Below are 27,350 nucleotides of genomic sequence, written 5' to 3'. Positions count from 1 at the left end.
TCGGCCGCTTGATTTTCTGCTCTGGGTATCTTCTGAACAATAACTTCTCTAAAATTGGCTTTAAGCTTCTCAAAGGCTTCAACGTAGAGCTTGAGCCGAGCACTGTTGATTTCGAAGGAACCAGAGAGCTGCTGTGCGGCCAACTGGGAATCAGAATGAAGTGTTACCCGACCGGCTCCCACATGCCGTGCTGCCTGCAGGCCGGCTATGAGGGCCTCATACTCTGCTTCATTGTTTGTAGCTTTATAATCCAGCCAGACGGATAAGTGCATCTTTTCTTCTTGAGGGGAGAGCAACAGTATTCCGATCCCGCTTCCGAGCCGAGTGGATGATCCGTCCACAAATATTTTCCACATAGCTTCCGGCTCTGAATTCTGCACCTTAGTCACAAAATCGGCCAAGGACTGCGCTTTGATTGCTGAGCGGGGCTGGTATTGGATGTCAAATTCACTTAACTCCGTCGTCCATTTGATGAGCCACCCGGACGCTTCTGGATTCAGTAATACACGCCCGAGCGGGCTATTGGTTTTGACAATGATGGTATGCGCCAGGAAGTATGGGCGAAGTCGTCGAGCGGCGAGGACCAGAGCAAAAGCCAGCTTTTCGAGCCCAGTGTTGCGAGATTCAGCATCTTTTAAAATGTGACTAAGGAAATACACAGGCTCCTCTCCGCTCGCCCTCACTAGTGCCGAGCCGATTGCCTGCTCGGTCGAGGATAGGTAGATACAAAGTGGCTCACCCGCAGCTGGCTTGGCTAATACCGGGAGAGAGTTCAGATATGCCTTCAAGTCTTCGAACGCCTGATCGCATTCTTCATCCGAGTGAAACTTAGTTGCCTTGCGCAAGATTTTGAAAAAAGGAAGGCTCCGGTCGGCTATTTTGGATATGAATCTGGACAGAGCAGTTATCCGACCGGTCAAACGTTGCACTTCCCTCGTACTTCTTGGAGGAGGCATGTCTTGTAGAGCTTTCACCTTGCTGGGATTTGCTACAATACCCCGCTCGGTCACTATGTAACCCAAGAATCGTCCTCCTTTTGCTCCGAACAGACACTTCTGGGGATTTAGTTTAACGCCATACCTCCTCAGTGTTCGGAAAGTCTCCTCCAAGTCTTCCAAGAGATCGGCCGCTCGGACGGATTTGATGAGAATGTCGTCCACGTATACTTCTAGATTCCGCCCGATCTGCTCTTTGAACACTTTGTTCATCAAGCGCTGATATGTAGCTCCCGCATTTTTCAATCCGAACGGCATCACATTATAGCAATAGGTGTCGTCGGCCGTCACGAAGCTGACTTTTTCTTGATCTTCTCGGGCGAGCGACACTTGATGATAGCCTTGGTAAGCGTCAAGCATACATATTAATTCGCAGTCGGCCGTAGAGTCCACCAGCTGATCTATCCGGGGCAGAGGATAAAAGTCTTTCGGGCAAGCTTTGTTGAGATCCCGAAAATCTATGCATACTCTCCACTTGTTGCCCGGCTTGGAGACTAATACTACGTTCGCCAGCCAGCTCGGGAACTGCACCTCGCGTTCCGCCCGGATGATGGCATTCTGCTTGGCACTGAAATCTCTTTTTCTCTACTTCACCGGCCGAGCGTCCGGTCGGACATGTAGCTCGTGCTGCGCTATGCTTGGCGAAATTCCGGGCATCTCATGCGTCGACCAGACGAAGACATCACAATTTCTCTGGAGGCATTTGATCACTTCCTCCTTCTGATTGGCCTCCAGATCGGACGCAATAAAGGTCGTGGCCTCCGATCGGATCGGGTGAATATGCACTTCCTCTTTTTCTTCATAAATTAAAGAGGGTGGCTTTTCAGTGATGGCGTTTACCTCGATCCGGGGCGTCTTCCGAGCGGAATTAGCTTCTGCTCGGACCATCTCGACGTAGCATCGCCGAGCTGCCAGTTGATCTCCACGTACTTCTCCCACTTTATCATCCACGGGGAACTTGATCTTCTGGTGGAAGGTGGAGACGGCTGCTCGGAACTCGCTGAGCGCCGGTCGTCCCAAAATGACGTTGTATGATGAGAGCGAATCGACCACCACGAAGTTTGCTGTCCTCGTCCTCCTGAGCGGCTCTTCCCCAAGAGAGATGGCCAGCCGGATTTGTCCGACCGGTAGGACTTCATTGCCCGTGAACCCGTAGAGGGGGGTTGTCATGGGCAGCAGCTCGACTTGGTCAATTTGCAGTTGATCGAACGCCTTTTTAAATATGATGTTGACCGAGCTTCCTGTGTCAATAAATACGCGGTGAATGGTGTAGTTGGCTATTACCGCTTTGATGAGCAGAGCGTCATCGTGGGGTACTTCAACTCCTTCCAAGTCCCCAGGCCCGAAACTGATTTCGGGTCCGCTCGCCAGCTCTTGGCTGCAGCTGACTGCATGGATTTGGAGCTGCCGGACGCTCGCCTTCCTTGCTCGGTTAGAGTCACCTCCGGTCGGCCCACCTGCTATGATGTTGATCTCGCCTCGGGAAGCGTTGCTTCTATTTTCTTCTTCCCGAGCGGACGATCGGGGACGTTCCCTAGACATCCGGAGATTCTCCCGTCTCGGAGAGCGATGCCGCTCGGGAATCTGTTGTTGTCGCCTGTCAGCTACCGTCCGCTCGGCTTCACGAGGCTCCTGTCGTCTGTCGGCTGATGGCGACCGACTCCCGCCACCTCTGGGAACAGGGTGGGCGATCAGTGGAAGACTACGGCAATCCCTAGTGTTATGTGTGTCCGTCCGATGGAAGGAGCAGAACATCGGAGTCCATCTCTTCTTTGTCCTGGGCCGCTCGGCTACTACTTCTTGAACATGAGGTCTCGGATGAGCACGAATTGTTTCGGTCCGTGGTCCTCTGGGTGGCTGATGAGCAGCGTGCGGCTTTCGTTCGGCAAGGGGAGCCCGCTCGGCTGGAGTTTCTTTTTTCCGGGCCGCTTGCGCTTCCTCCACATTGATGTATTCGTTGGCCCAGTGTAGCATGTGATCGTAGTCTCGGGGCGGCTTCCGAATGAGCGATCGGAAGAAATCCCCATCCACGAGGCCTTGTGTGAAGGCATTCATCATGGTCTCCGAGGTGGCCGTTGGAATGTCCATGGCTACTCTATTGAACCGCTGGATGTAAGCTCGGAGCGATTCACGGGCTTCTTGTTTGATGGCGAACAGGCTCACGCTCATTTTCTGGTAGCGCCGACTGCTCGCAAAATGGTGGAGGAAGGCCGTTCGGAAGTCTTTGAAACTTGAGATAGATCCGTCCGGCAATCTACGAAACCATCGTTGAGCTGACCCAAAGAAGGTGGTGAGGAAAACCCGACATTTCACCCCATCTGTGTATTGATGCAGGGTTGTCGTGTTATCAAACTTGCCCAAATGATCATCCGAATCGGTGGTTCCATTGTATTCGCCGATCGTCGGAGGCACGTAGTGCTTGGGTAGAGGGTCTCGTAGAATAGGTTCTGAAAATTGGCGATTAATCCGCTTGGGCGATGAGTCCGCTCGGGGGGCTTTTCCTTTTCTGTCATCTTGTCTAGGCATTTCATCCGAAGAAGATCCCCGATCTCTATGAGCTGCTGCGGCTTCGGGGGTGCGGAATAGAGCTCGATGAAATGCAACAGTGGTCGGTGGTGCTTCCGCTCGACCACCAGACGCTGACGTTGCTTGCTGCTCCGACCGCTTGGCTGTTGCTTTCTGTTTTTGCTCCACAAGTTTGGCGGCCCTCACCTCGATCAGAGCTTCGAGTTCCTCCGTCGAAAGCATCACCGTGTGTTGTCGTCCAGCCTCGTCCATTGTTTCCGTTCGGATACAGGAGCGTTCCCACAGACGGTGCCAAATTGATCCTGTCCGAATGCTGAATCAACGGACGCTGGGCACGTAGCGCTCTCCGGGTCGCTGATGTAGATCTCCGGCTAGTCTCACGAAGCTCCGGCGAACCTGCACAGAAGTCGGGCCGGGAGGGGGTTCCCGGCGGCAACCCTCCGACGCTCAAGTCAGGCAAGCAAACAGTGAAGAAAGTGGCTCCAAAGGTGTTGAACGCGTACCTCCGGCGAAGGATGAGGGCCTTTATATAGGGTATCGGAGAAGCGAGTGTACACATACCGAGGTGTACACGTGTCCGTGGCCCATGCCCCAGTAAGGGCTTGTCAGTGAGCTTACCTGACCCATACTGCTACAGTCACAGCCTGTCCTCGATGGGACAGCGGAACCCCCTGTCGTAAGATTTGGAGTATGACCTACATGTGGAACATACCCGATGTCAGAAAAAGATGTCCCTTGTCCTTTTCCACTTGGTTCCCGAACTAGCGTCCGGCCGGCCTGCCTCCGAGCGTCCGGCCGGCTCGCATCCGCCTTACGTCCGACCAGGCACATACATATAACGGTCTAGGAAGATTCTCGGTGGTGTGCTTTGGGGAGACTATTAGCAGTATGCTACTTCATGTATTCGGCCAAGCGATCCGCTCGGCTATGTGATATTGTCCGTTGAGCGCCGGAACCCTGACTTTCGACAGGGCGCCTCTAACCATCACCTAGACACCGGCCGGCCGGCCGGTCGGCCCAACCCCTCTCCGGCCGGCCACCTGCTATTTTGACTTCCACGTGGCGTTGACCCCACCGGATGGGGGTCCCCTGTTCTTACAACCGGATCAGTATTTATTTTTTTAAATATAAAATTCATTATACATATATGTAATATTTTAAATTATACATAGATATCAATCTCATCATAATTTATTGTATTTTACTTTTTACAGGATTTTACACTATTAGTTATTTTTGGATTATTTGTTATCATGATATGAATTTATATATTTGAGCACGGAAATATTGTATATGGATGCTTTGTTTATATTATATTTGTTTCTATATGTTTTTATATGTTTAGAGTGTTTGTTTCTATATGTATGGATTGTGTTAGTTTGTTTGTATCTATATATATGGCTTGTTAGGATTTGTAAACTGTGATTGTATGAATTGTTAGTATATGTAAAATATGATTGTGTGTATGGATTCCATAATATGATGTTTATATGTATGGAATACCATCGATTGTGATGGTTTTATATGGATATATAATTTGTATGCACGGTTGAATGGGAATACAATTAGGTGCTGCCACTTTTTTTTTATTTTTTGACGGAATACCGACGGAAATTGTATTCCATTGGTATTTTTTGTTGGTGCAGGAAGCATCCGACGATCGAACCTATGTTTTGATTATGTCAAAGGGTTTAAAGTTAAGGTGTTTTATTATCTGATATGTTGAATGAGCTTTGTAGGAAAGACCTAAGATTTCTTAGGCAAAAGTCTTAGTTACGGTTAAGCAAGTGAAAAAACTTAGGGGGCGATAACCCTAGGTCCTAGGGGGTGGTAACCCTAGGTCCTAGGGGGTGATAACCCTAGGTGGAAAGTCTTAGCGGGTCGGAGCTTCGGGCAAAAATCCTAGGGGGCGGTAACCCTAGGTTGAAATACTGGTGTCGCCAACTAGGTGAAAGTCTAGACGGGTCGTTGACCGGACGTCCAGCATGAAGACCAGAAGCATCGGACGCTAAGCAAAAGTCCAGTCGGTCTGGAGGACCGAACTGGCAAAAGGTAAACTTCTCCTGAGTGGAGTAGGTGAGGATGCGTTCCTCGAAAGAGGGAACAGTAGGCGTCGGTTCGACATAGGGTTTCCGGTCGGAAATCTGAAGTCAGAACCGGGTAGTCCGAAGACTGTCAAACTTAAGTTTCTTATATATTATCTGTTCTGTTCTAACTCTATTTTGCAGAAAACTAACAGTTTTGTGCAGGGGTAGAACTGATCGGGATCGGTCGACCGAACGCTTGGATCGATCGCCCTAACCCCCAAATCGCAGATCAGATATCCAGGGAGTGGACCTGGCTCGACCAGGTCGGTCGACCAAACCTGATTATCGGTTGACCGAACCGGAGATAGGGGTTGACCAGATCAAAGCGGAGCGAGCGGATCGGGCGGATCGGATGAGGAGGAGTTCATCTGATCGGTCGACCGAACCGGGGATCGGTCGATCGATCCGCTTCGGGTTAAACCTGATCCCTGATTTCGTGGATCTAGATCAGATCTGTAAAGGCTATAAAAGGAACCTCGGGCTGCAACTTCAAAAGATCAACGAAAAGGCTATCTTTCATCAATAAGTTGCTAACAAGACGTTCCGACAAAGCTACACCTCGACGCCGACGACTCAAAGCTTTCAAATTACTGTTTTCTCTATCGTTGATATAATTACTGCTTTTTCATTGTACTTAAAATTGTAATCATTTTACGAGATTATAGTTGTTGCCCAAAGTAAACGTTCAACGAACATGGGCCTTAGAGTAGGAGTCGCCACAGGCTCCGAACCAAGTAAATCTTGGTATTCTTCTGTGTAATTGTTCTTTTATTATTTCCGCTGTGTTACTCCGTTAGTTTTAAATCCGAAACGAATTAGCCACGAGCGCTATTCACACCCCCCCCCTCTGGCGCAGTCTCGATCCAACAATTTGTATCAGAGCGGGGTTGCTTCGATTTGGTGCAACCACCAGTCAAGCAAATCTTTTTGTGGTCTTTTCAATTTTTCAGAGTCGATCAGAATTAGTATAATTGCTATATTCCGATCCGTTTTCTCATTTGAATAGATTTTTACTCGAAGTTGGTGCAACACCACTCAAGTTCGTTTTCTTTTATTATACATCCCGTACTGCTAATCCAGGATCAAGTCCTGGGATTTGTTTTCCTTTTTATTGAGTGCTAGATTCTTTAATGGCTATCCTAGAAGGTTTTAGCACAGTCCGCCCGCCACTCTTTTCCGGCAAGGACTTTGGCTATTGGAAGAACCAGATGGAATACCACCTCAAGACGCAAGTCGAGATGTGGATTATTATCCAAACCGGTCTCGAACTTCCACATGACAGCGCTGGAGAACTAGTTTCATGCATCAACTAGGATGCCAGCATAAAGAAGAAGATTGAAGCTGATGCCAAAACAACTTGCATGCTACAATGTGGGTTAACAAAAGAAGAACTAAATAGAGTCAGACCATTTTCAAGCGCAAAAGAGTTATGGGAAAAGCTAATCGAGTTGCACGAGGGCACCTCCGACACTATGGTAAGCAAGCGCGATTTAATTTTAAATAAATTATATAATTTAAAAATGCAGGAAAGTGAGACGGCGAGCTAGTTTCATGTGTGCATCCAGGACCTCCTTAACGGACTCCACGCGATTGGCCAACAAATAGAAAACCGTGACATCATAAGGTACGCGCTTAACGCTTTTCCGAGGAACACTTTGTGGGCATCCATGGTTGATGCTTACAAAGTTTCTAAGGATTTATCTTTAATTAAACTAAATGAACTATTTTCCGAATTCAAATTACATGAACAGACTAATGCACGTTCAGCCGAGAAGGGCATTGCTTTGATTGCAGGTACAAGCAGAACCCGGGAAGCTAAAACAAAGCGCAAAACCAAACTCGAGTCCAAAGATGAATCGGACTCAAAGGACGACGATGAGATTGTTTCTGAGCTATTAAGGCTCATACGAAAGATCTAAAGAAACAAAAAGGTGACTCGAATAAACATGAAGGACAAGACTGGAGTCACCTGCTATGGCTGTAACCAGAAGGGGCACTACAAGCCGGATTGTCCAAATAAAAAGCAACGGAGAAAGAAGGTATTAAAGGCAACTTGGTCTGAATCATCAGATGAATCTGAGACCGACAAAGAAGAACAAACGAGGTTTCTCGATCTACCAGTACAAGCGAACATCGTCGAAACTGAGTCTGAGTTCAAGCCCGAAAGCGAGAGCGAGTCAGAAACCGAGTCCGAGCGAAGCCACGGATCCACATCCGTTTTCGAAGGATCGAACCCCACTGTAAGTTCTCTACTCGCCGAGACTCAATTAGATGATTTAAAGAATTTAGTTCCTTATTTATTAAAAAATTTAGCTAAATCCAACGTCCGGGTCAAGTCACTCCAAAAGGAGGTAACAACCCTTAAGGAAGCGACTGACTCGAGTTCTTTAACTGAGCTAGTTCAAATTGAAAGTTCAACTCAAGTTCAACAACTTGAGGAAGAAAATTCTAATTTGTAAACTCAAGTTAAAGAACTTAAGGACACGCTGGAACGGTTCACCTTGGGTTCCAAGAATCTTGATCTGATTCTTGGAAAACAGCGAGCCGTTTACAACAAATTCGGACTTGGATTTAAAACTAAAAGAAAATACAAATCATATTTGTCCCTAGTTAATAAAAGGACCATAGTCCAAGCATGGGTCCCCAAGTCGAATTTGGTTAATCAAGTTGAACTTGGGCTATATTGGGTCTCCAAGGATAAGATACATTACCTTGATAGATCATATCGAGGCTATAATCCAGGGGGAGCCAATAGAAAAACCCTCCTTATCAATAGATAAATTGCTTGATGATTGTTTATTCATTTTTCTTGTAATATGCATGTTTAAAATATGATAGATTAAGGACTTAGGTGTAATTTACACTTGTTAGTTAAACCTAGGGGTTTCAAAAAGAAAATTAAATATGTAATTTCTTTGAAAGGCTCTGTCTAGAAAGTGATGGGTGATCTCATACCCAAGAAGGCTTAGTGCCTCGCCACTGCCTGGGAACCAATCTTTGAAATGTGTATTTAATTGACTAATTAAAAAACCTGAGTTTAACTCAAATATAAATTAATCCTTAGAATAATTTAATTTAAAAGATAATCATCTCACAAAACTACTTAAGACTCCCTAACTGATAATTTAGAAAAGGGTGAGATGGATCTAGGATTAAAATAGTTAACTTTAATTTAATAATCTTTTAAAAATTATTTCAAAATCTTTTAAAATTTATTTTAAAATATTTTAAAAATTATTTCAAAATCTTTTAAAAATTATTCAAAAAATATTTTAAAAATTATTCAAAATCTTTTAAAAAATTATTCAAAATCTTTTAAAAATTTTAAAATTCTTTTAAATTATATCAAATGATATTCAATAATAATTATTTTCAAATAATGAAGGCATTTATCAAAGGGGAGTGATGGGAGTCAAGCTAAGTTGGTTTTAATTGTTTTTCTTCTTCAAAATATTTCCAAAAATTCAATTTATTTTTAAAACTAAAAATTATCTAAAAACTAAGTATTTACTCAAGTATCCTTCAAAACACTTACTTAATTAAGTAGTTTTTCAAGAAAATTTTTTTTGTTAAGTTTTTAACTTTAAATCTAAGATCTAAGGCTTTTTAAAGCTAAGTCTTTTTAGGCTATATTCTTGACAAAACAATCATCTTCAAAATTTTGGCTAAGTTTCTTTGAAAAATCAAGTTAAAATACTTTTGAAAATGTTATGTTATTCAAGCCAAGTTTTTTAGATTAGTACTTAACTATGCTTTTATGAAAATTCCACTAAGTTAAGTACTTAACTAAGTTTTCTCAAAAATAATTATTTTCAAAACCAAAAATTTAGCTAAGTGCTACCCTTCAGGGGGAGCTTAGATGTAAATAAAATATTTTTCTATTTTTTCTCTCTACTTATTCTTTTTGAGTTATGTCAAAGGGGGAGAGAAACGTCAAAGTTAAGTTAAGAATTAAGAATTTAAACATAATGAAAGGGGGAGTATAAGATTTTCAATTCAAATTATTTCGCATAAGATTTTCAATTCAAATTATTTCATTTATGCTCATGTTTAAATTTCTGCATTAATTGTTATATTTTTACTGAACTTTGAACCGTATTGCCATAAACAAAAAGGAGGAGATTGTTTGTGCAGGAAGCATCCCACGATCAAACCTATGTTTTGATTATGTCAAAGGGTTTAAAGTTAAGGTGTTTTGTTTTCTGATATGTTGAATGAGCTTTGTAGGAAAGACCTAAGATTTCTTAGGCAAAAGTCTTAGCTACGGTTAGGCAAGTGGAAAATCTTAGGGGGCGGTAACCCTAGGCGGAAAGTCTTGGCGGGTCAGAGCTTCGAGCAAAAATCCTAGGGGGCGGTAACCCTAGGTTGAAATCCTGGTGTCGCGAACCAGGTGGAAGTCTGGACGGGTCGTGGACCGGACGCCCAGCATGAAGACCAGAAGCATCGGACGCTGAGCAAAAGTCCAGTCAGTCTGGAGAACCGAACTGGCAAAAGGTAAACTTCTCCTGAGTGGAGTAGGTGAGGACGTGTTCTCCGGAAGAGGGAACAATAGGTGTCGGTTCGACATAGGGTTTCCGGTCGGAAATCCGAAGTCAGAACCGGACAGTCCGAAAACTGTCAAACTTAAGTTTCTTATATATTATCTGTTCTGTTCTAACTCTGTTTTGCAGGAAACTAACAGTTTTGTGCAGGGATAGAACTGATCGGGATCGGTCGACCGAACCTCCAATCCGCAGATCAGATATCTAGCGAGTGGACTGGGCTCGACCAGGGGATCGGTCAATCAAACCTGATTATCGACCGATCAAACCGGAGATAGGGGTTGACCAGATCGAAGCGGAGCGAGCAGATCGGGCGGATCGGATGAGGAGGAGTTCATCTGATCAGTTGACCGAACCGGGGATCGGTCGACATATCCGCTTCGGGTCAAACATGATCCCAAATTTTGTGGATCTGGATCAGATCTGTAAGGCTATAAAAGGAGTCTCGAGCTGCAGCTTCAAGAGATCAACGAAAAGGCTATCTTTCATCAACAAGTTGCTAACAAGACGTTCTGACAAAGCTACACCTCGACGCCGACGACCCAAAGCTTTCAAATTACTATTTTCTCTGTCGTTGGTATAATTACTGCTTTTTCATTGTACTTAAAATTGTAATCATTTTATGAGATTATAGTTGTTGCCCAAAGTAAACATTCAACGAACCTGAACCTTGGAGTAGGAGTCGTCACAGGCTCCGAATCAAGTAAATCTTGGTGTTCTTCTGTGTGATTGTTCTTTTATTATTTCCGTTGTGTTACTCCGTTAGTTTTAAATCCGAACGAATTAGCCTCAAGCGCTATTCACCCCCCTAGCGCGGTCTCGATCCAACATTTTTATCGTAAATCGCCGACGGAATTGTCTTTTCCGACGGTAAATTGCCGACATAAATAGAATTTTCGTCGGCAATTACAAACGAAAAAGCAAATTCCGTCGGCAATTTACGATACAGGGCCGGTATTTTTCGATACACAATACCCCTGGCTCCGACGGAAGTTATATTTTTGTCGGAAAACTTAGCGACAGCTGTCCCGCAGGATTTACCGACGGAATTATAATTCCGTCGATAATATACCGACGGAAGTTTTTTTCCATCGGGAAAACAGGTTCCGACGCATATCCTCCAACCGATTGTTATGGAAAAAAACTTCCGTCGCATATCCTTCAACCGATTGTTTTCCGTCGGAAATCCGTCGGTAAGACCTTTTACCAACGGAACTTTCCATTAGTAATCCTGAAAATTTTTGTAGTGACGAATTTTCCAAACCTTAAATAGATCAAATTATTTAGTCTAACAGTTTGACTTAATTGATCTAAGATAACACCAAAAATCTAATTTTCAGTCTCTATAAGAAATTCTGTTAGGAATTTAATAAATATATTGAGAAATAATAAATCCAGTCATATGTATAAGTTTATGCACTTAATAAACGCTAAAAATAAATTATTAAAATTTATGTATGAAAAACTTATCAAGGGTTATCAGGTAACCATTTAATAGATCAACTTGGTTGAGAAAAATAAACTATTTTTTTAAATAAAAGATGCATATTTAATTCAATTAGTATATATTAAAAAAATACTTTTTTGAAAAAAAAAACATACTCTATCAAATAACAGTTTGATATAATAAAATTGATTAATTCACTAATTTATAATTAAAAAATTAGACCAAGCAAAGTTATGAGACAAATCAATTTACAAATACAACTTAGGAAAAACACCTTACATTACAAGACTTTAACAAATACACATTTAAATCGTATTACCAAACTATCAAACTAGTTTTGCATCCATCGACGACCTTGGAGTATTGTATCTGAAATATCATGAAACATCATTCATTACGAAGTATGATTTACTTGTTGATGAGGATTCAAACTCCAAAGGGCCTCTTAAATTTACAAATCCAGGCGGACTTGGTTCTGGCAAAAGTGAAACATCAGTGTCTAACATTTTCAATACTCTATTCATTGTTGGTCTATCTATCGATCGCTCTTGGACACATAAAAGTCCACATTTTATACAACTCAATACCTCGCTTGTTACAAACAAATGTAGAATTGATTCGTCGACAAACTTCAATGCTTCGCCATCTTTCCACAAGTTCCATACCTAAAATGAGGCATTTTCCATGAATTAGAGAAATAAATATCAAAGAATAAAGTATAATATTTATTTTGTGTAATACCATTCTACTTACTTACATGGTCAAGAAGAGTCATATGAAATGGAGAGTTATGAACACCTCTATTCCTTCTACCGTATATGATCTCAAGCATCAATATACCAAAACTAAATACATCAGATTTCATTGAGAACGTTCCATTCATAGCATATTCCGGTGACATGTATCCACTGCATTAATAAAAATCAAATCTCAAGGTTTTGTGTGATAAAATGTGATGAACAATGATTGAAGATAAAACTCACTAGGTTCCAACAACTCTCATTGTATTAACTTCTGCATCGTCACCTCTAAATGCCCTCGCTATTCCAAAGTCTGATATTTTAGGATCCATGTCCTTGTCGAGAAGAACATTACTAGCTTTCATGTCTCGATGGATGATTCTTAGCCTAGAGTCATAGTGCAAATACAACAATCCTCGAGCGATCCCAACTATGATGTTGTATCGTGTTTTCCAATCCAACAATCCACTTTTTGCCTTATCTGCTTGCAATATCAAAATGACAGCAGCCTCATTAGCATCTGCAAAATGAATTAGCAGAAGAGTTTCTACATTGCACTCTCAAAATTGAGAAATGAGCAACTACTTAAATGCATTCACCAAATAGAAGGCCATCCAAGCTTCCATTAGGCATGAACTCGTAGATCAACATCCTTTCCCTTGCTTCGATGCAACATCCGAGAAGTCGAACAAGGTTTCGATGTTGTAACTTAGCAATCACCGTTACCTCGTTTTTGAACTCATGGTCACCCTGAGTTGATGTCATCGATAGCCTCTTCACAGCTATCTCTTGTCCATCCTTAAGCTTACCCTGTCACCGCCATATTGGAACTCCAATTCAGATAAAGTTTAGGTAGTCAACGGCTATGCTAAAATTTATCCAAAAGGATACTTTGTATACTGGCCCGTAACCTCCCTGTCCAAGCTTGTTGCTTTCTGAGAAGTTATTGGTGGCTTCTGCAATGGTGTCTAGATCGTATATTGGTAGGTCCAAATCCTCCTCTTGAGTCTCATCATCAAAATAATTGCCATCTGCCAAATGACAATTGCATCTGTATTAGTGATTATGCTAAATTCATTGCGAAGTAGTTGCCATCACCAGAGATTTTAATGGCATACGTTTCTTCTTCCTCCAGCAAGTCCAATAAACAATGAATGCCAGTAGAAAAACAGCCAGAGCAGGGGCCACAATGACTGCAACCACACGACTCCCATGACCAGGCTTTGCCGATGTGCCTGACCAAAAAATGACAAGGTCAATGGAGGAAAATTCAAACAGTATCTAGTTGAAGAAGAAATCTGCATCGAACTCACTTGGGAGATCGGCTGCTGCTACTCTGACGAAGAGATCCTGCCCTGTTCCGCCGTCGTTGGACTTGACATCCAGTAGATTGGCCCACCAGAGAACGCATCCGTTGCCACTGCCGCTGACGTTGGCCTGCTCGTAGCCGGTGCAGGAGCAGTTCGTAAAGCAGCGGACCCTGCACTCCTCGAGGCTCACCATGCTCCAGTCCACCGTCGCCGTCGACGTGTCGGGAAGCTTCACGCTGGTCTGCGCCACGAACCCATCGGTGCCGTTGACGCAGTCCAATGCCGTGAGCCTAACGCAGCCGTCCAACTCGACGCTGTTATTCGGACTGGTGAAGCCCTGCAGGCACGTGCACATCGTCGACCCGCCCGGGTAGCAGACGCCGTTGGGGCCGCATCGGGCCACGCTGTCGCATTCATCCTGCGGCACGAACCCCTCAAGCGACCATATCTGCCGGTCTTCGATCCAGATGTAGTGCTGCACGGCGCCTGAGGTGTTCATCACAAGCCTATCGATGATCGATGTGTCGTTCAAGTACATGGAGAAGAAGAGTTGGTGGGGATTCGCCACGTAGTTGAAGCCGAAGCCGATGGTGCGGTAGCGTTGCACGCCACTGATGCCGCTGAACCGGTTGCCGTTCCACGGGCCGCCTCGCCAGTGCAGTCGCGGGCCGTCCGTTACAACCAACTGCGGGTCGCCGCTCTGGTCGATGCTCATCGTGTAGCCATTCGGCGCCGGGTCGCTCTCGCTCGTCCATGCCGTGAGGTTGTAGTTGCTCCCGGTCGTCAGGTCCCACCCTATCTTCATGCCTGGGAGTAACGTGTCCGTCGGAAACTCGAAGCTCTGCCACGCTACAGCGCTGCCGTTACTGATCACGAAGTTTCCGGAATCGAGGAGTTGCGCGACGGGGTTCTTGAGAACCGTCGCCGAGTGGGAGGACCAAACAGCAATTGAGTTTCCATCGGTGACAGTGAGTCCTCGGTCGGCGGTTAGAGAGAGACGGCCGGACCGGCCGGTGATAGCATGTTTGCGGTTGGCAACCCATACCACGGTTTGGTTGTCGTTGATGTTGTGGTGCCATATGCCGATGTAGCGATTGCTGGAGCCGACGGGGCTGAAGAATCCAAGCGCGAATCTACCGCCGTCGGAGATCAAGATCGCTCCGCCGGCGTCAAGGAGAGGAGTAGAGAGAGTTAGGGTGTCTCTTGCACTGGAGCGGGAGCAGAAAGTTGTAACGAAGAAGAAGAGGAAGGAGCAGAAGAGCGCAATCCTCGTCTTCATGGTCAATTAAAATGATTTAGGCAGAAAAAAAACAGAGAGGAGCTATTTAAGAGTCGAATTGAGTTGCAATCTTTCTTCTTTCTTACGAACAAACCCCAACAAAATAAGATAGGAACGATTGGAATTATATAGAAAATGATAACAGGAATGCTAAGTAAATCATCTTTCGTTAAATTAAGGATGGTTTGACTTAAACCGAGAATAAATGTTTTGTTCTGAGCTCACACAGTGTTTCCTGCATTATCGAAAATTTCCAAACTAGATTGTTAAAATCTAAAGCAAGGTTCTGGCTTTTACAGGAACAATCCATTTACATTTAAGAAAAATGCATTATTGGCATCCTCATTTTGTTAATACATCAGGTTTTATTACAGTTACAGAAACCTTGAACAATTCGTGTTCTTTAATCAATACAATTGCAATGGTTTGCTTAGAGGGAGAACAAGTGAGCGAAACTTCGTGTATTAGACTTGACAGCACAACAGGTAGGAGCATAAAACTAGCTCACACAAATAATACAATAAGCTAGAAAACTTGATGTAGGTGAGATGTATGTATCCTTCAGAAACCTTTCACCAAGTAAACCTTACACTATTTGGCTGCTGGAATCAATTCTCGTCAAACAGTGTATACTCTGGAAACTATGAATTTTTGGTCTGAAGATTTTGAATATTGAAAAAAAAAAAAAAGTAATTTAGAGATTCAGATATCACAGTTAGACACATTTTATAAGCTTAAAGTGCAAAAGAAAATGAAATGCTCACCATTTTCAGGTATTTCTTGTGAAGCTTTATTGCATGGCTGCAAGCTTTCTTTGCGTCTAAATCTCCAGTTATGTCATTTAAAATCTGAATTGAAGCAGTATCAATCAAAGCCAACAAGAGGCAATGGGAATGACAAGAATTTCTCTCATTTAAGTGCAAATGGCTTTCGAATTTGAAGAGAAGATCAATGAACAGGATTGACTTCCGTTCTAAACTTATTTGCTTCGTTGATCAAATTTGCTTCCATCCTAGTTAGCATACTTGAGAGTAGGTTTGCAAGTTTGTTAACGAAAGGTGTAACTTCGTTTGTAATACAATTCCGGTAGTGAGCTGTGGACTTATAGATGAGCTGAGAGTATTACTAAGCTATGGTTAAACATATTGAGTCAGTGGTTGGCTATGAGCTGAGTATGTGACAATGAAGTCTTATACAGCTTCATAAGCTTAGATGAGGCATTGACATTTGTTACTTCTCCAATTTAAAAGGTAAGAAGTCACTTCTCCCATTTAAATGAGGCATTGACATTTGTTGGAAACTGTGGAAAAAGTCATGATGCCTTTTGGATCGTAGGGTAGCTTTTCTTAGACGATCTCACTGATCACAAGGAAAAGACATTCATATAAGTTTGGAAATCCTTACCTTAACAACGTCGTCCAAACCACGTGCTTCATGCAATAACTTTGTGCTTTTATCCTTGAGAACACTAGCAACGAGAAAAACTGTGATTGGCAAAGGGGCTTCTGAAGTTTTAGTTCCATTCCTGATATTGTCCCTTTCAAATTTCCCAAATTGACGAGTCGACTTGACTTTCCTTTTAGATCGGTCATTCTTTTCAGTTAAAATCTCTGGTTCTTCATAAAGCATGAATAGATCAGGATGATATTCAGAAGCCCACATCATCTGTATGAGATATTCATGTCAGAAGAGTGTAAATTGTAAGAATTGCATCGTTCTGTATGTAAATTGTATTGTATTGTATGATTCTAACAAGGTGGCAAAAGGTGTCTATGCTCGCCCCCCCGTGCCCCCGTCAACCCGTCCTAGAATCAGCACGGAGGAGATAAATCACGGGTGACTACTAGCCTTTGGAATAGTGACTTGTATGATTCTAACAAGAATGTACGAGAGTGTTGCCCAATGAGTTCCAGTAATATGTCATACCTCCCAAAGATACAAAGAATCTCCGAAGGACAATTCTCGCCTGAACAATACCATAAGCATGCGAACTGCAAAAAGGTAATCACCTCCGCCTAGGGTTTCTATTCAAAAACAAACACAACATTAGCATCTGCACATGGAGGAGTTGGCGAAGAAACAGCTGAGATAGCTACAAGGATTATAAGGCGTCCTTTCAGACATTAGAGAAGGCGTTAAAGTAAACATAAGCTATGTCAGTTTAGTCGTTATCTCCATCTGCTATTATACAAAATAACAATGCTAAATTTCTTGTCAATTACATAACTGTTGCATCCAACTACAAAAATGCAATGTTTAATAGATACAAGAGACAATCTACTGCTTATAATGATAAGCTTCTGAGACGAGGAAATATTGGTCTAGATACGATGAGGCACAAACTATATCTTACAAAATGCAGTTATATTCTAGTTTCTTGTGTCGCATACCTAGGTGTTGGTGAAGCTTTGGGTCCAAAACTTGTGTGATGGATGCTAGACTTTGAAGTTGGTTCTCCACCCCGATGGAGCTCTCAGTGCATTTGAAATTTCCTCGCTTAAAGATTTCAAATGCGAAGGTGATTAAAAGACACGTCAAAAGAATATCAAAAAGAACTATCAACGAGCTACTAAAAAGTATTTACTTTATACCAGTTCAGCAAGTATGCTTGTACATTGGTAATTGTTCACTTAAGCTCCTCTATTTATCATATAGGAAGAAAAATGATAGTTTTTCACAACCAGCTATCTCAAATTACTCTTTTAGTTCAGACATCCTTTCAAAACACTCATTAGCGAAATAAATAACAATTACACAGGTAGGAAAATATATAATGTATTCATTTCCAACTAAATGTAACCATTTCCATTCCTCTCCAGTATCACTCATAACTGTATGATCTTGCTAAACATTGACCAATAAAAGGGGGAGATGACAACAAAATACCAGTTTGTGCATCAAACGCTCAAAGCACCAGAATGCATCTGCTTCATCTTCAAGAAGAATTATCATTGGGGAACAAAGATCACTCATACCTGATATGACAAGTGCAAGTCATATTAAATTTTGTTGTCAAATATTATGGAAAATGTATGTCAATATGAATCTCCCATGGGTTGATAGTCGAATTGCAAGAGCAGGAAAACAAGAGAAGAAAAGAAGAAGAAGAAGAACAACAACAACAACATCAATGAAATATGTTTTCACCTTGACAATAGCCAACATCTTTGTCGATCCAGGCATAGACAGCAAGAATATCCCAAAGCTTAGAAAGATTTTCTTTCTTCTCATAAAATACCAGACTTCTATTAGTACGAAGCACATCAAGACCTATAACGAGTAGAAATACAAATTAAGATTTTAGTTCATAAATTATTACTAAGCAGGATAAGAAATCACTCTCGGAACATGTTTCTTAATAATCTGTAGAACTTCTCATGATTTTTTTGTAAGAAAAAAAAATTGAAAAAGATAAAATTCCTTAATATATGTTCAGAAGCCACATCAAGCAAACTAAGCCACCAACCTAAAGTATCAAGTTCATCTTTCAAAAAGATATCACAGCGCCAGCACTTATGTTAACAGATAGTCTGGTATGACAGCATATATAACAGCATACATCAAGGATGAAGTGTCCCTTGGGACGGTCTAGTGGCTAACGCATGAGGTGCTGCCACCATGAGATCTGGAGTTTGAATCTCGGTATAACTGAGATAAATGTCTCCCTCATGCGCTAGTCACTATTCCAAAGGCTAGTAGTCACCCATGATTTACCTCCTCCGTGTTGGCCTTGAGACGGATTGGCGGGGGCGCTGGGGGCGAGCGTAGTCGCCTTTTACCACCATACATCAAGGATGAAGCATATAAAACAACATATATCAAGCCTTAATTAATAGCTGTAAATGTATTGTAATTAATAGTATAACTATACCTTTATGATTTAGCTAGATTGATTAAGAGTTTTAGACAAATTACTATAAATCAGCCTGAAAATATGGCTGGAAATCTGTCTTATAAATCACTAACATTTTCTGTATATTGAGAAGAACTATCATGGTGATAGCATTCAATCCAATGGATATGGTATCGGAGCCATAATTCAAAATTTGAGAGTGTTCTTGAGAAGTTCAGATCTTGGTTTTGGGAATATTTCCAGAATTCCTAGTGGTGTTATTTCAGTTCAAGCTTTTGGACTTTTGTGTCTGCTAATTTTTAGCATTTCTTGTTGCATTTGAAGGGGAGCCTTAGAGCAATGGTAAAATTGTTGCTATGTGACCAAAAGATCATGAGTTAGAATCCTGGATCTTGCAAAAAACAGGATAAGGCTGTGTAATGGATCCTTTCCCAGGACCCCGCATGGCGGGAGCTTCGTGCACCGGACTGTCTTTTTTTTTGTTGCATTTGATGAGTAATGAATATCATGTCAACTACCGACTCAGATATTTTTAGCTCATAGGTAAGAATTATTCTACCTGCGAATTTCAATTTAATTTGTTTGTCATGGGAAAAGAACTATGGGGTCATATCGATGGTAGTGATCCGGCACCTACTGAGCTCAGTGGGAAGTCAAGGATGCCAAAGCCATGACATGGATTCTAGGATCAGTTGATCAACTGCTTGGTCTTAATCTGAGATCATATAAGACAGCTAAAAAGCATGTGGGAGTATTTAAAAAAAGTTTAATATCAAGACAATGCAACCAAACGTTTTCAATTAGAATACGAGATTGCTAGTTCTCTCAGGATGATCTTTCCATTCAAGAGTACTTTTCTGCTTTCAGAACTTATGAGCTGAATATGTTGACAAAATTTATGCCAAAGTACTACTCTCTTTCTATGGTTCAAGAGGTGCATGAACAAAGCAAGCGAGATCAATTTTTAATGAAATTACGTCCTGAAATGAGGCAGTCTACTCTAATTTGATGAATCGTGCACCTTCTCCTTCTTTGGATGTGTGTTTTAGAGAGTTGCTTCGTGAAGAGCAGCATCTTACAACACAAATAATTTTCCGGCAAAACAAAATGCATAATAATGCAATTTCTTATACAGCTCAAGGGAAAGGCAAGGGTAAAGACATGCGACAAGTTCAATGCTATAGTTGTAAGTAATACGGGCATATTGTTGTTAATTGCTCAAAGAAATATTGCAATTATTGTAAGAAGTTTGGGCATATTATCAAAGAATGTCCTACTCGTCCTCAGAATCGTCATGCTAATCAGGATGTTGTTGCTAATTAAGCTGTGTTCAATACTTACTCCTGAAATGGTTTAGCAGATGATTACTACAGTCTTTCAACCTTAGGACTTCAAAGTAAACATACTACACCATCTTTATCTTGGCTTGTGGATTCTGGCACATCCAATCATATGACCAATTCTCTTGAGACTCTTAGCAATATTAAAAATTACCATAGAAATATTCAGATTGCTAATGGTAGTAAGTGTTGGAACCCCAAGGTAGTTTTGATGTGATCAAATAAATTAGGTTAGGTCCTGTTGGGTTTAACCTTGTGTCTAAGTGTGCAGGAACTTAGGAGCACAGGAAATCGAGCAAAAAACGCAGCTAACGAGAAGGACGACACGGGAGAGAGCCGACAAGCTCGATGCGTCTGAGGGACGAGGTGCTGCGGAACAGTCTGCGGGCGGACGAGAAGGAGGCGCACGGCGTTTTCGAGGAACGAGAAGCCGAAGCGGAAGGTTGCTCGAGAAGGCCGGAAGTTTGGTTCGGATGAGCCCTATTTCAGATGGCCGAAATCACCCAAGCGAGTAGAGCCGGAGAGGAAGACTAGGACCGAGGCGAGCGGAACCGGAGCAAATGACCCGGATGAAAAAAGTCAATTAAGTTGACTTTCCTGGTCCGAGCGCCCGGACCTGGTTGGGGCGCTCGGAACCAGTTTGGGGCGTCCGGACCATCCGAACACCCGGAATCCAAACTTTACCCAAATCGACGTGATGTTTAACCGTTGCGTCGAAATAGAAGTCTATCCCATTCTAGGCGCCTGGAGCCCTTCCAAGCGCCCCGATCAGGGCTATAAATACAGCCCTGGTCCAAGAGGTTCATATAATACTTGTGATTCATTCTAGTTTTGTTTTGTTCTATAATTAAGTACTTCAACTGTTGTAAGAGGCTTCTCCGCTTAAAAAAGATTGTTTACTGAGCTCCAACTTTCTTGGATTAACCTCCCCAATTGTAACCAAAGTAACCCTTTTGTGCCTCTTTTCTTTAAGTCATTTATTTTATTTATGCAAATGATAGATTAATTAAGTTGTAAATTCGAGAAAGGTTCATTTTATTTATCAGGGCTATTCACCTCCCTCTAGTCGGCCACCAACGGTCCGACAGTAAGTTACCTATTCATGCTACTAGGGATATTAATTCTTCAATTAAAAATGTTTTGGTATCTCCTGAGCTTTCTACTAGTCTCATTTCGGAAGCACAATTGGTTGATAATGACTATGATGTTCGATTTTCTCGTGATGGTTGTGTTGTGCAAGATCAGGTGTCGGGGAAGCTACTAGCGAAGGGACCTAGAGCTTGTTTCCTTTATACTTTTCCATTCCTAATTTTGTTTCTTTAGCTTGTAGTACTGTAAACCAAGTAGGTGAAATATGGAACAAATGTTTAGGTCATCCTAATTCTATTATCTTATCTCACTTACTAAATTCTGATTTCTTGGGCAATAAAGATCATTTTTTATCTCGTGTAAATTGGGTAAAAGTCTCTTTCTTTTCCTTCTCACTGTAGTCGTGCAAAAAACTATTTTGATATGATTCATAGTGATGTGTGGGGGTATTACTCCTATTATTTCTCATGTCAATTACAAATACTTTATCACATTCATTGACAATTATAATAAATATACCTAGATTTATTTTCTTCGTTCTAAATCTGGGGTTTTTACAGTCTTTAAAACATTTGTAGCCTATATTGAGACCCAATTTTCTTCAAAAATTAAAGTGCTAAGGTCTGATTTGATTCCGGAGGCGAATATATGTCTCATGAATTTCATGATTTTCTCCAACAAAAAGGCATTGCTTCCAAATGCTCCTGTCCTTATACATCTCAGCAAAATAGTGTTGTTGAACATAAGAACTGACATTTGTTAGATGTTGTTCAAACTCTATTGATTGAATCTTTTGTTCCATCTAAATTATGGGTTGAGGCCTTATCTATAGCGGTTTATTTAATTAATCGCTCGCCTTCACGTGTCTTGAACTTTGATTCTCCATATTATCATCTCTTTCATAAACATTCCAACGATCTTGACATGCATACTTTTGTTTGTGTTTGCTTTGTTCATTTGTCACCTTATTGTTGGATCGTAAGTGATCGAGGGTTGAATCTCGAACATGGTTTAAAATACCGAGTCATTCCGCCTAAAACTCACGGTTTTTACCGTTCCAACGAGGGACTGACACTGACACGCGGCCGACACAACACGCGCATGAGAAGTTCGGATCGTCATCGAGTGTGTCCAATAGTGGCACAGCGCGCAACAGAAGGAATCGATTTGATTCCTTCTATCAATCACGAGATCACTTTAATCAAGGAAAACAATACTATATAAACGATGAAGACTTATCAGAAGCATCAACGAGGGAGATTAGGTCAGTGTCGGCAAGCGCAACCAGTGAGGCGGCAATCACAATTCTTCGGGAGGTACCATAGTAAATTTTCAATTTAAGTAGAGAAGACTGGACAGATGCTGTGATCTGAATCGCGAGCGAGCTCGAGCTCAGGAGGATGGCAGAAGGTGAAAGGCAAAATCGGCGAAAATTGCGATTCACGAGAGAAATGAATAGGGTTTTATTAAAAACTTCCATATAACGATTTTAATTAAAACCGTGATTTATTTATATGTTATAACTTATAATCGTTATAATTATTATAAGTGTTATATTAAATTTTTATAAAAAAATTATATATATATATATAAACGATATATACATATATATATATATATATATATATTAAATAAATTGTTAATTAACTAATATAATTATAATATATAAATTTATTTTTATTAATAATAAAAATATTTAAATTTTAAATTCATATTCGTAATTTATTAAAAATAAAATTAAAATTATATACATAAATATATAATATATTATTTAAAAAATATGTAATTTCTAATTAATTATTATATAAATTAAATGAACTAATATAATTATGATATATAAATTCATATTTTTATTATTTATTATTAAAAATATTAAAAAATAAAAAAATAATTATAACTTTAAATTTGTAATTTATTCAAAAATAAATTTTAAATTAATTTCATAAATAAAAATAGTTTAAAATTTTAAAATAATTTAAAAATCTCTAAATAATTTTAAAATTTGACAAATGATTCAAAAATTAAAATAAATTTAATTTTTCAATGTAATATAAATTATAGTATTTAATATACAAATTATATAGAATATTTATTAACAGAATTATATAAAAGATAGTATAATATAAATAGATGGCCAATTTCCTTTGTACTGTATATGAGTTGGAGTTTTACAAAATTAATTTAGTTAATTTTGACTATTTTTCATGTATGGAAGTTTACATCCCTTTATCAATTTTTAATTTTCTAATTAATTCCCTAATATTCTCATAAGTAAATTAACTTAAATTAGTCAAATATTAGAAATTTGATGATTTATGACCTCAAATTTATTTATGGATGTTATAGCTCAATTGCATTTTATTTCCGCTTATTTTATGCAAAATTTTAATCATTTGTGTATTTTTTCACATTTTATGATTAAACTGTAATGCATTTTTCCTAAGTGAATCATCATGGATCAGTATATTTTTATAAATAAACAAATAATTAATTAAGGGAACTAATAATTAATAATAATAATAATAATAATAATAATTATTATTATTATTATATATTTTAAAATTATGTTTATATTAAATAAAAATAAAATCAAATCAAAAATAAGAAAAAATTCTATGAAATTATTATGAAACTATCACAGGTATATAGTAAAATTTATCCATTAATTATTCTCTATATAAATATCTAAATATTTTATTACATGTATACTTAAATAATTTAATTAGTGATATTTGAGAAAATTTTATGAGGAGAATTATTAAACTGATTAAGAATTGAATAAATAATTTAAATTTTTTATTTATTAACAAATTTATAGTAAATTTTATCTATTAATTATTCTCTATATATATATCTAAATTAATTATTTCATGTTTACTTAAATAATTTAATTAGTGATATATTAGAAAATTTTATAAGAAAAATTGTTAAACTGTTTATGAATTGAATAAATAATTTAAATTGTTTAGTTATTAACTAATTTTTAAAAATATATAATTTTAGATGTTTTGAATAAATTTAGTTTTAAAATTATATATAGATAACCATTTTTATTATATATTATACAAAATATACAAACACTAACTATGTAGATATATATTATATAAATTAATAGATAATTAATTAAATTGATAATTAATAATATAATTATAATATTTATTAATTTAAATTTAAATTTTATTAATTCCTATAGTTTTGAATATTTAAATTTTTATAACGCATAGTTAATGACACCAAAACAACAATCTGATCCAGCTTGGAGACATGCACGTCACCCTCCAGGCGTAGTGCAGCACATGGCATTTCTGGCATAATGGTCAGGGTCGATTCTCAGAAACTAACGACCTGAGGTTTACCTGCATTTACCTCCCTCCATATTCGTGGGACAGGCACTAGGGGGTCGTTAAGGTAACGGATTTACCTTTAGAGACATGCACATTGATTAGAAAATCGATTTCATTGGCAATGTTTGTATTGCGATATGATTGAACGTGATGATGGGATCACACGCCTAAAACAATATCTTGCTGGTGAATATCCGAATGTCTCTAAATGCCTAAAAGTTTCTCAAAGAATTCATGATGTAATGAAAGATGAACTTGACGGCAAAAAAGAATTAAAGTATAAACAACAACAACAACGTGAAATGCTTGATTGAAGTCTTTGATAAATTTGAAGGTCGTGGTGAAGATCCAAATGATGAAAAATTTTTAGCAGCTCTTAGTGCCTCTCAAACTCAATATGAATATGAGCGGCATATGCAACATAGTGGTGCTATAATTAGTGCTAGTGGAAGTGGCTCAGCTGGTAGTAGTGGAAGTGGCTTAGCTAGTGCTAGTGGAAGTAGCTCAACTAATGCAGCAACATTGGGAAGGAGTAAAAGTGTTCATGTTACTTCAACATAAAGCGGTATTGATTGTTTCTTTCCTTCTATAGGACGAAGGCGTGCAATTGATAATGCTGATATTAATCTGCTAACATTCCTAGACAAAACCAGCAAATAGACTATGATTGATAATGCTTATACTAGGGAGAAGAAGAAATCAATAGGTCAAAGTATTGCTAAATTTTTTCATTTCAATCGAATTCCTCCCAATGCAGCAAATAACACATACTACTGCAGCATGGTGCTTAACATTCAAAAAACTAGACCTGGTATTCAACCTCTGACTATATATGAAATTATTGGTCCGTATTTAGATGAACAAGTGGAGGAAATCAAAATTTGAATCCTATCATGCAAGAAGCAATGGAGCTTATATAGGGTTACATGAATGTGTGATGGTTGGATAGGATCTACACGGATGAGCATTATTAATTTTATGCTATATTGCAATAGAAAGATGATTTTTCATAAATCTATTGACGCAATTGCAGATTATCATGATGTATCTTATATATATCATTTGATAGATAACGTAGTTCAAGAGATAGGTGCAGAACATATAATGTAGATAATTACAGACAATGGTGTCAACTTCAAGAGGGTTGGAGAGTTATTGGAGCATAAATATCAAATATTATTTTGAATACCATGCGCAACATACTATATTGATTTGATGATGGCAGATATTGGTAAACTCAATATATTAAAGAAGGTAGTGAAAAAAGATCAATCGTTAACAAAATTCTCTTTTTTTCTTATTGGGTTCATTGATTAATGAGGAGATTCTACAACCAGGAGTAACTAGGTTTGCAACTCACTTTCTCCTGTTAAAATCATTGTTTCAGAAAAAAATCGAATTGAAGGTTATGTTCACTTCTGAAGATTGAGAAACCTCTCGATACTCTAGTTCTACCGAAGGAAGGGAGGTAAAAAAATTATTATATCTACTAGATTTTGGGACTATATTTCAGATATTATTATAGAAGTAGAACTCTTGTACGTCGTTCTACGTAAAGTTGATATGGACAAGAGCCACAAATGGGCAACGTCTATCATCTAATTCACGAAGCAAAAGAGGAAATTAAGAAGCATCTACAATCACCAACCAAGTATCAATATATATTAATATAATCACTACAAGATGGGACAACCAAATAGGAAAACATATTCATTTGACAGGTGCATATTTTTTATGATAAAGAATTTTTAATATTGCTATTAATAATTATATATGCTTAATTATTTTAGGTTATTATCTCAATTCGGCATGTCAATACCGTTATAATCTTGCCACAAATGAAGATATATTACTAGCCCTTAGAAATGTAATATCAAGACTAAAAAAATAGAGAATTAGCTATTGAGGCTATTAATGAAAGTCGATTATTTCGACATACTTTCAGTAATTTTTTTGCAGTGTTATGTAGAAATAAAATGGATGTAGATAAATATAGAAAAAAATATTACTAATTATTGTCAACAAATATAAATAATATTTTAATTTCATTCTTATTTATCTTATAGCTTAGTGGTGGTTATAATACGGAGGATCAGCCCCAAATTTAAAAAAGATTACTACAAATTCATTAACAGACGTCTTCAAGTGGTTGCAAAAGAAAAAAAAAAACTTTCTCTTTCAGGAAAAAAAAAAGCAATTAATTTTTGAAATCCATCTATAACAAATGAGCAAGAACATGATGATAATGACGAAACGTCATCATCTTCTAACACTATAATCCAACGAGAAGTTCGAAATAATAATAGTGATGTCAATAGCAGTGCAAGTACTAATTGAAGTGATGGCAGTGGTTATGCATCTGGTAGTTGTAGCACTTATGTTCCCCCTATTCTGGCACCGAAGCCTTGGACATGAGAAAGATTACACTCATGCAACCCAAGATGATGATCATGGATGTAGAATTATTAAAACTCAGTATCAACATCGATCTAAGGGTGACAAACAAGAGAAAACTCATAATTATCGAAATATGCAGGAGAGTTTAGCTGAGATTGATTCTGATCGAAGTTTATCATACTCAGTCTTCCTATTATAGTTCTGATGCATCATATGGTGATCCATCATATCAGAGCTTGGACATATCTTTATCCTTATCATGTGCCTGTACTAGTTCCAATTCCAGTGATGCCAGTTCAAATTCAACTTTCAATGGTCAATCGAGACATGATGATGAACATGTGGAGAAATCAATATCAATATTACATGTCATGGGATAATTATTTAATCTAGGTATTGAAA

General features: G+C 39.4%; 2 protein-coding genes across 3 annotated transcripts in view; both read right to left on the bottom strand.

The window, feature by feature from the left end:
• Positions 1-11,826: 11,826 nt before the first annotated feature.
• LOC122051721 (receptor-like serine/threonine-protein kinase SD1-8) lies at positions 11,827-15,106 on the bottom strand. Its single transcript, XM_042612969.1, has 7 exons — positions 13,650-15,106; positions 13,455-13,571; positions 13,228-13,367; positions 12,936-13,146; positions 12,580-12,817; positions 12,354-12,504; positions 11,827-12,261 (listed from the first exon to the last, which is right to left on the bottom strand). Exons 1-7 carry the CDS (start codon positions 14,923-14,925, stop codon positions 11,974-11,976), a joined length of 2,421 nt encoding a protein of 806 aa, XP_042468903.1. The 5' UTR covers positions 14,926-15,106; the 3' UTR covers positions 11,827-11,973.
• A 128-nt stretch (positions 15,107-15,234) lies between these two features.
• Positions 15,235-27,350, bottom strand: part of LOC122051720 (TBC1 domain family member 15-like) — a 31,296-nt gene continuing 19,180 nt past the window's right edge. For both annotated transcript variants that reach the window (XM_042612967.1, XM_042612968.1), the window contains exons 6-12: positions 18,073-18,195; positions 17,812-17,900; positions 17,316-17,421; positions 16,852-16,949; positions 16,330-16,590; positions 15,690-15,773; positions 15,235-15,581 (exon numbers count right to left, since the gene is read on the bottom strand). In XM_042612967.1, coding sequence (XP_042468901.1) covers positions 15,567-15,581; positions 15,690-15,773; positions 16,330-16,590; positions 16,852-16,949; positions 17,316-17,421; positions 17,812-17,900; positions 18,073-18,195 — 776 coding nt within the window. In that variant the 3' untranslated portion in view covers positions 15,235-15,566. The remainder of the gene's footprint in view (positions 15,582-15,689; positions 15,774-16,329; positions 16,591-16,851; positions 16,950-17,315; positions 17,422-17,811; positions 17,901-18,072; positions 18,196-27,350) is intronic.

Source organism: Zingiber officinale, chromosome 3A (assembly GCF_018446385.1).
Source record: "Zingiber officinale cultivar Zhangliang chromosome 3A, Zo_v1.1, whole genome shotgun sequence".
In the NCBI taxonomy this organism is placed as follows: domain Eukaryota; kingdom Viridiplantae; phylum Streptophyta; class Magnoliopsida; order Zingiberales; family Zingiberaceae; genus Zingiber; species Zingiber officinale.
The sequence above is the reverse complement of the archived record's forward strand: the minus strand, read 5'-3'. Positions and strand labels throughout refer to the sequence as shown.

What these genes read in the sequence shown, in the direction of transcription:
- LOC122051721 (XM_042612969.1), bottom strand. Translation starts at nt 14,925, where the DNA reads ATGAAGACGAGGATTGCGCTCTTCTGCTCCTTCCTCTTCTTCTTCGTT. An exon ending in CTTGGATGGCCTTCTATTTG is followed by an intron (nt 12,818 to 12,935) that starts GTGAATGCATTT and finishes TATTGCAAGCAG; the next exon opens with ATAAGGCAAAAAGTGGATTG. An exon ending in ATATGACTCTTCTTGACCAT is followed by an intron (nt 12,262 to 12,353) that starts GTAAGTAAGTAG and finishes GCCTCATTTTAG; the next exon opens with GTATGGAACTTGTGGAAAGA.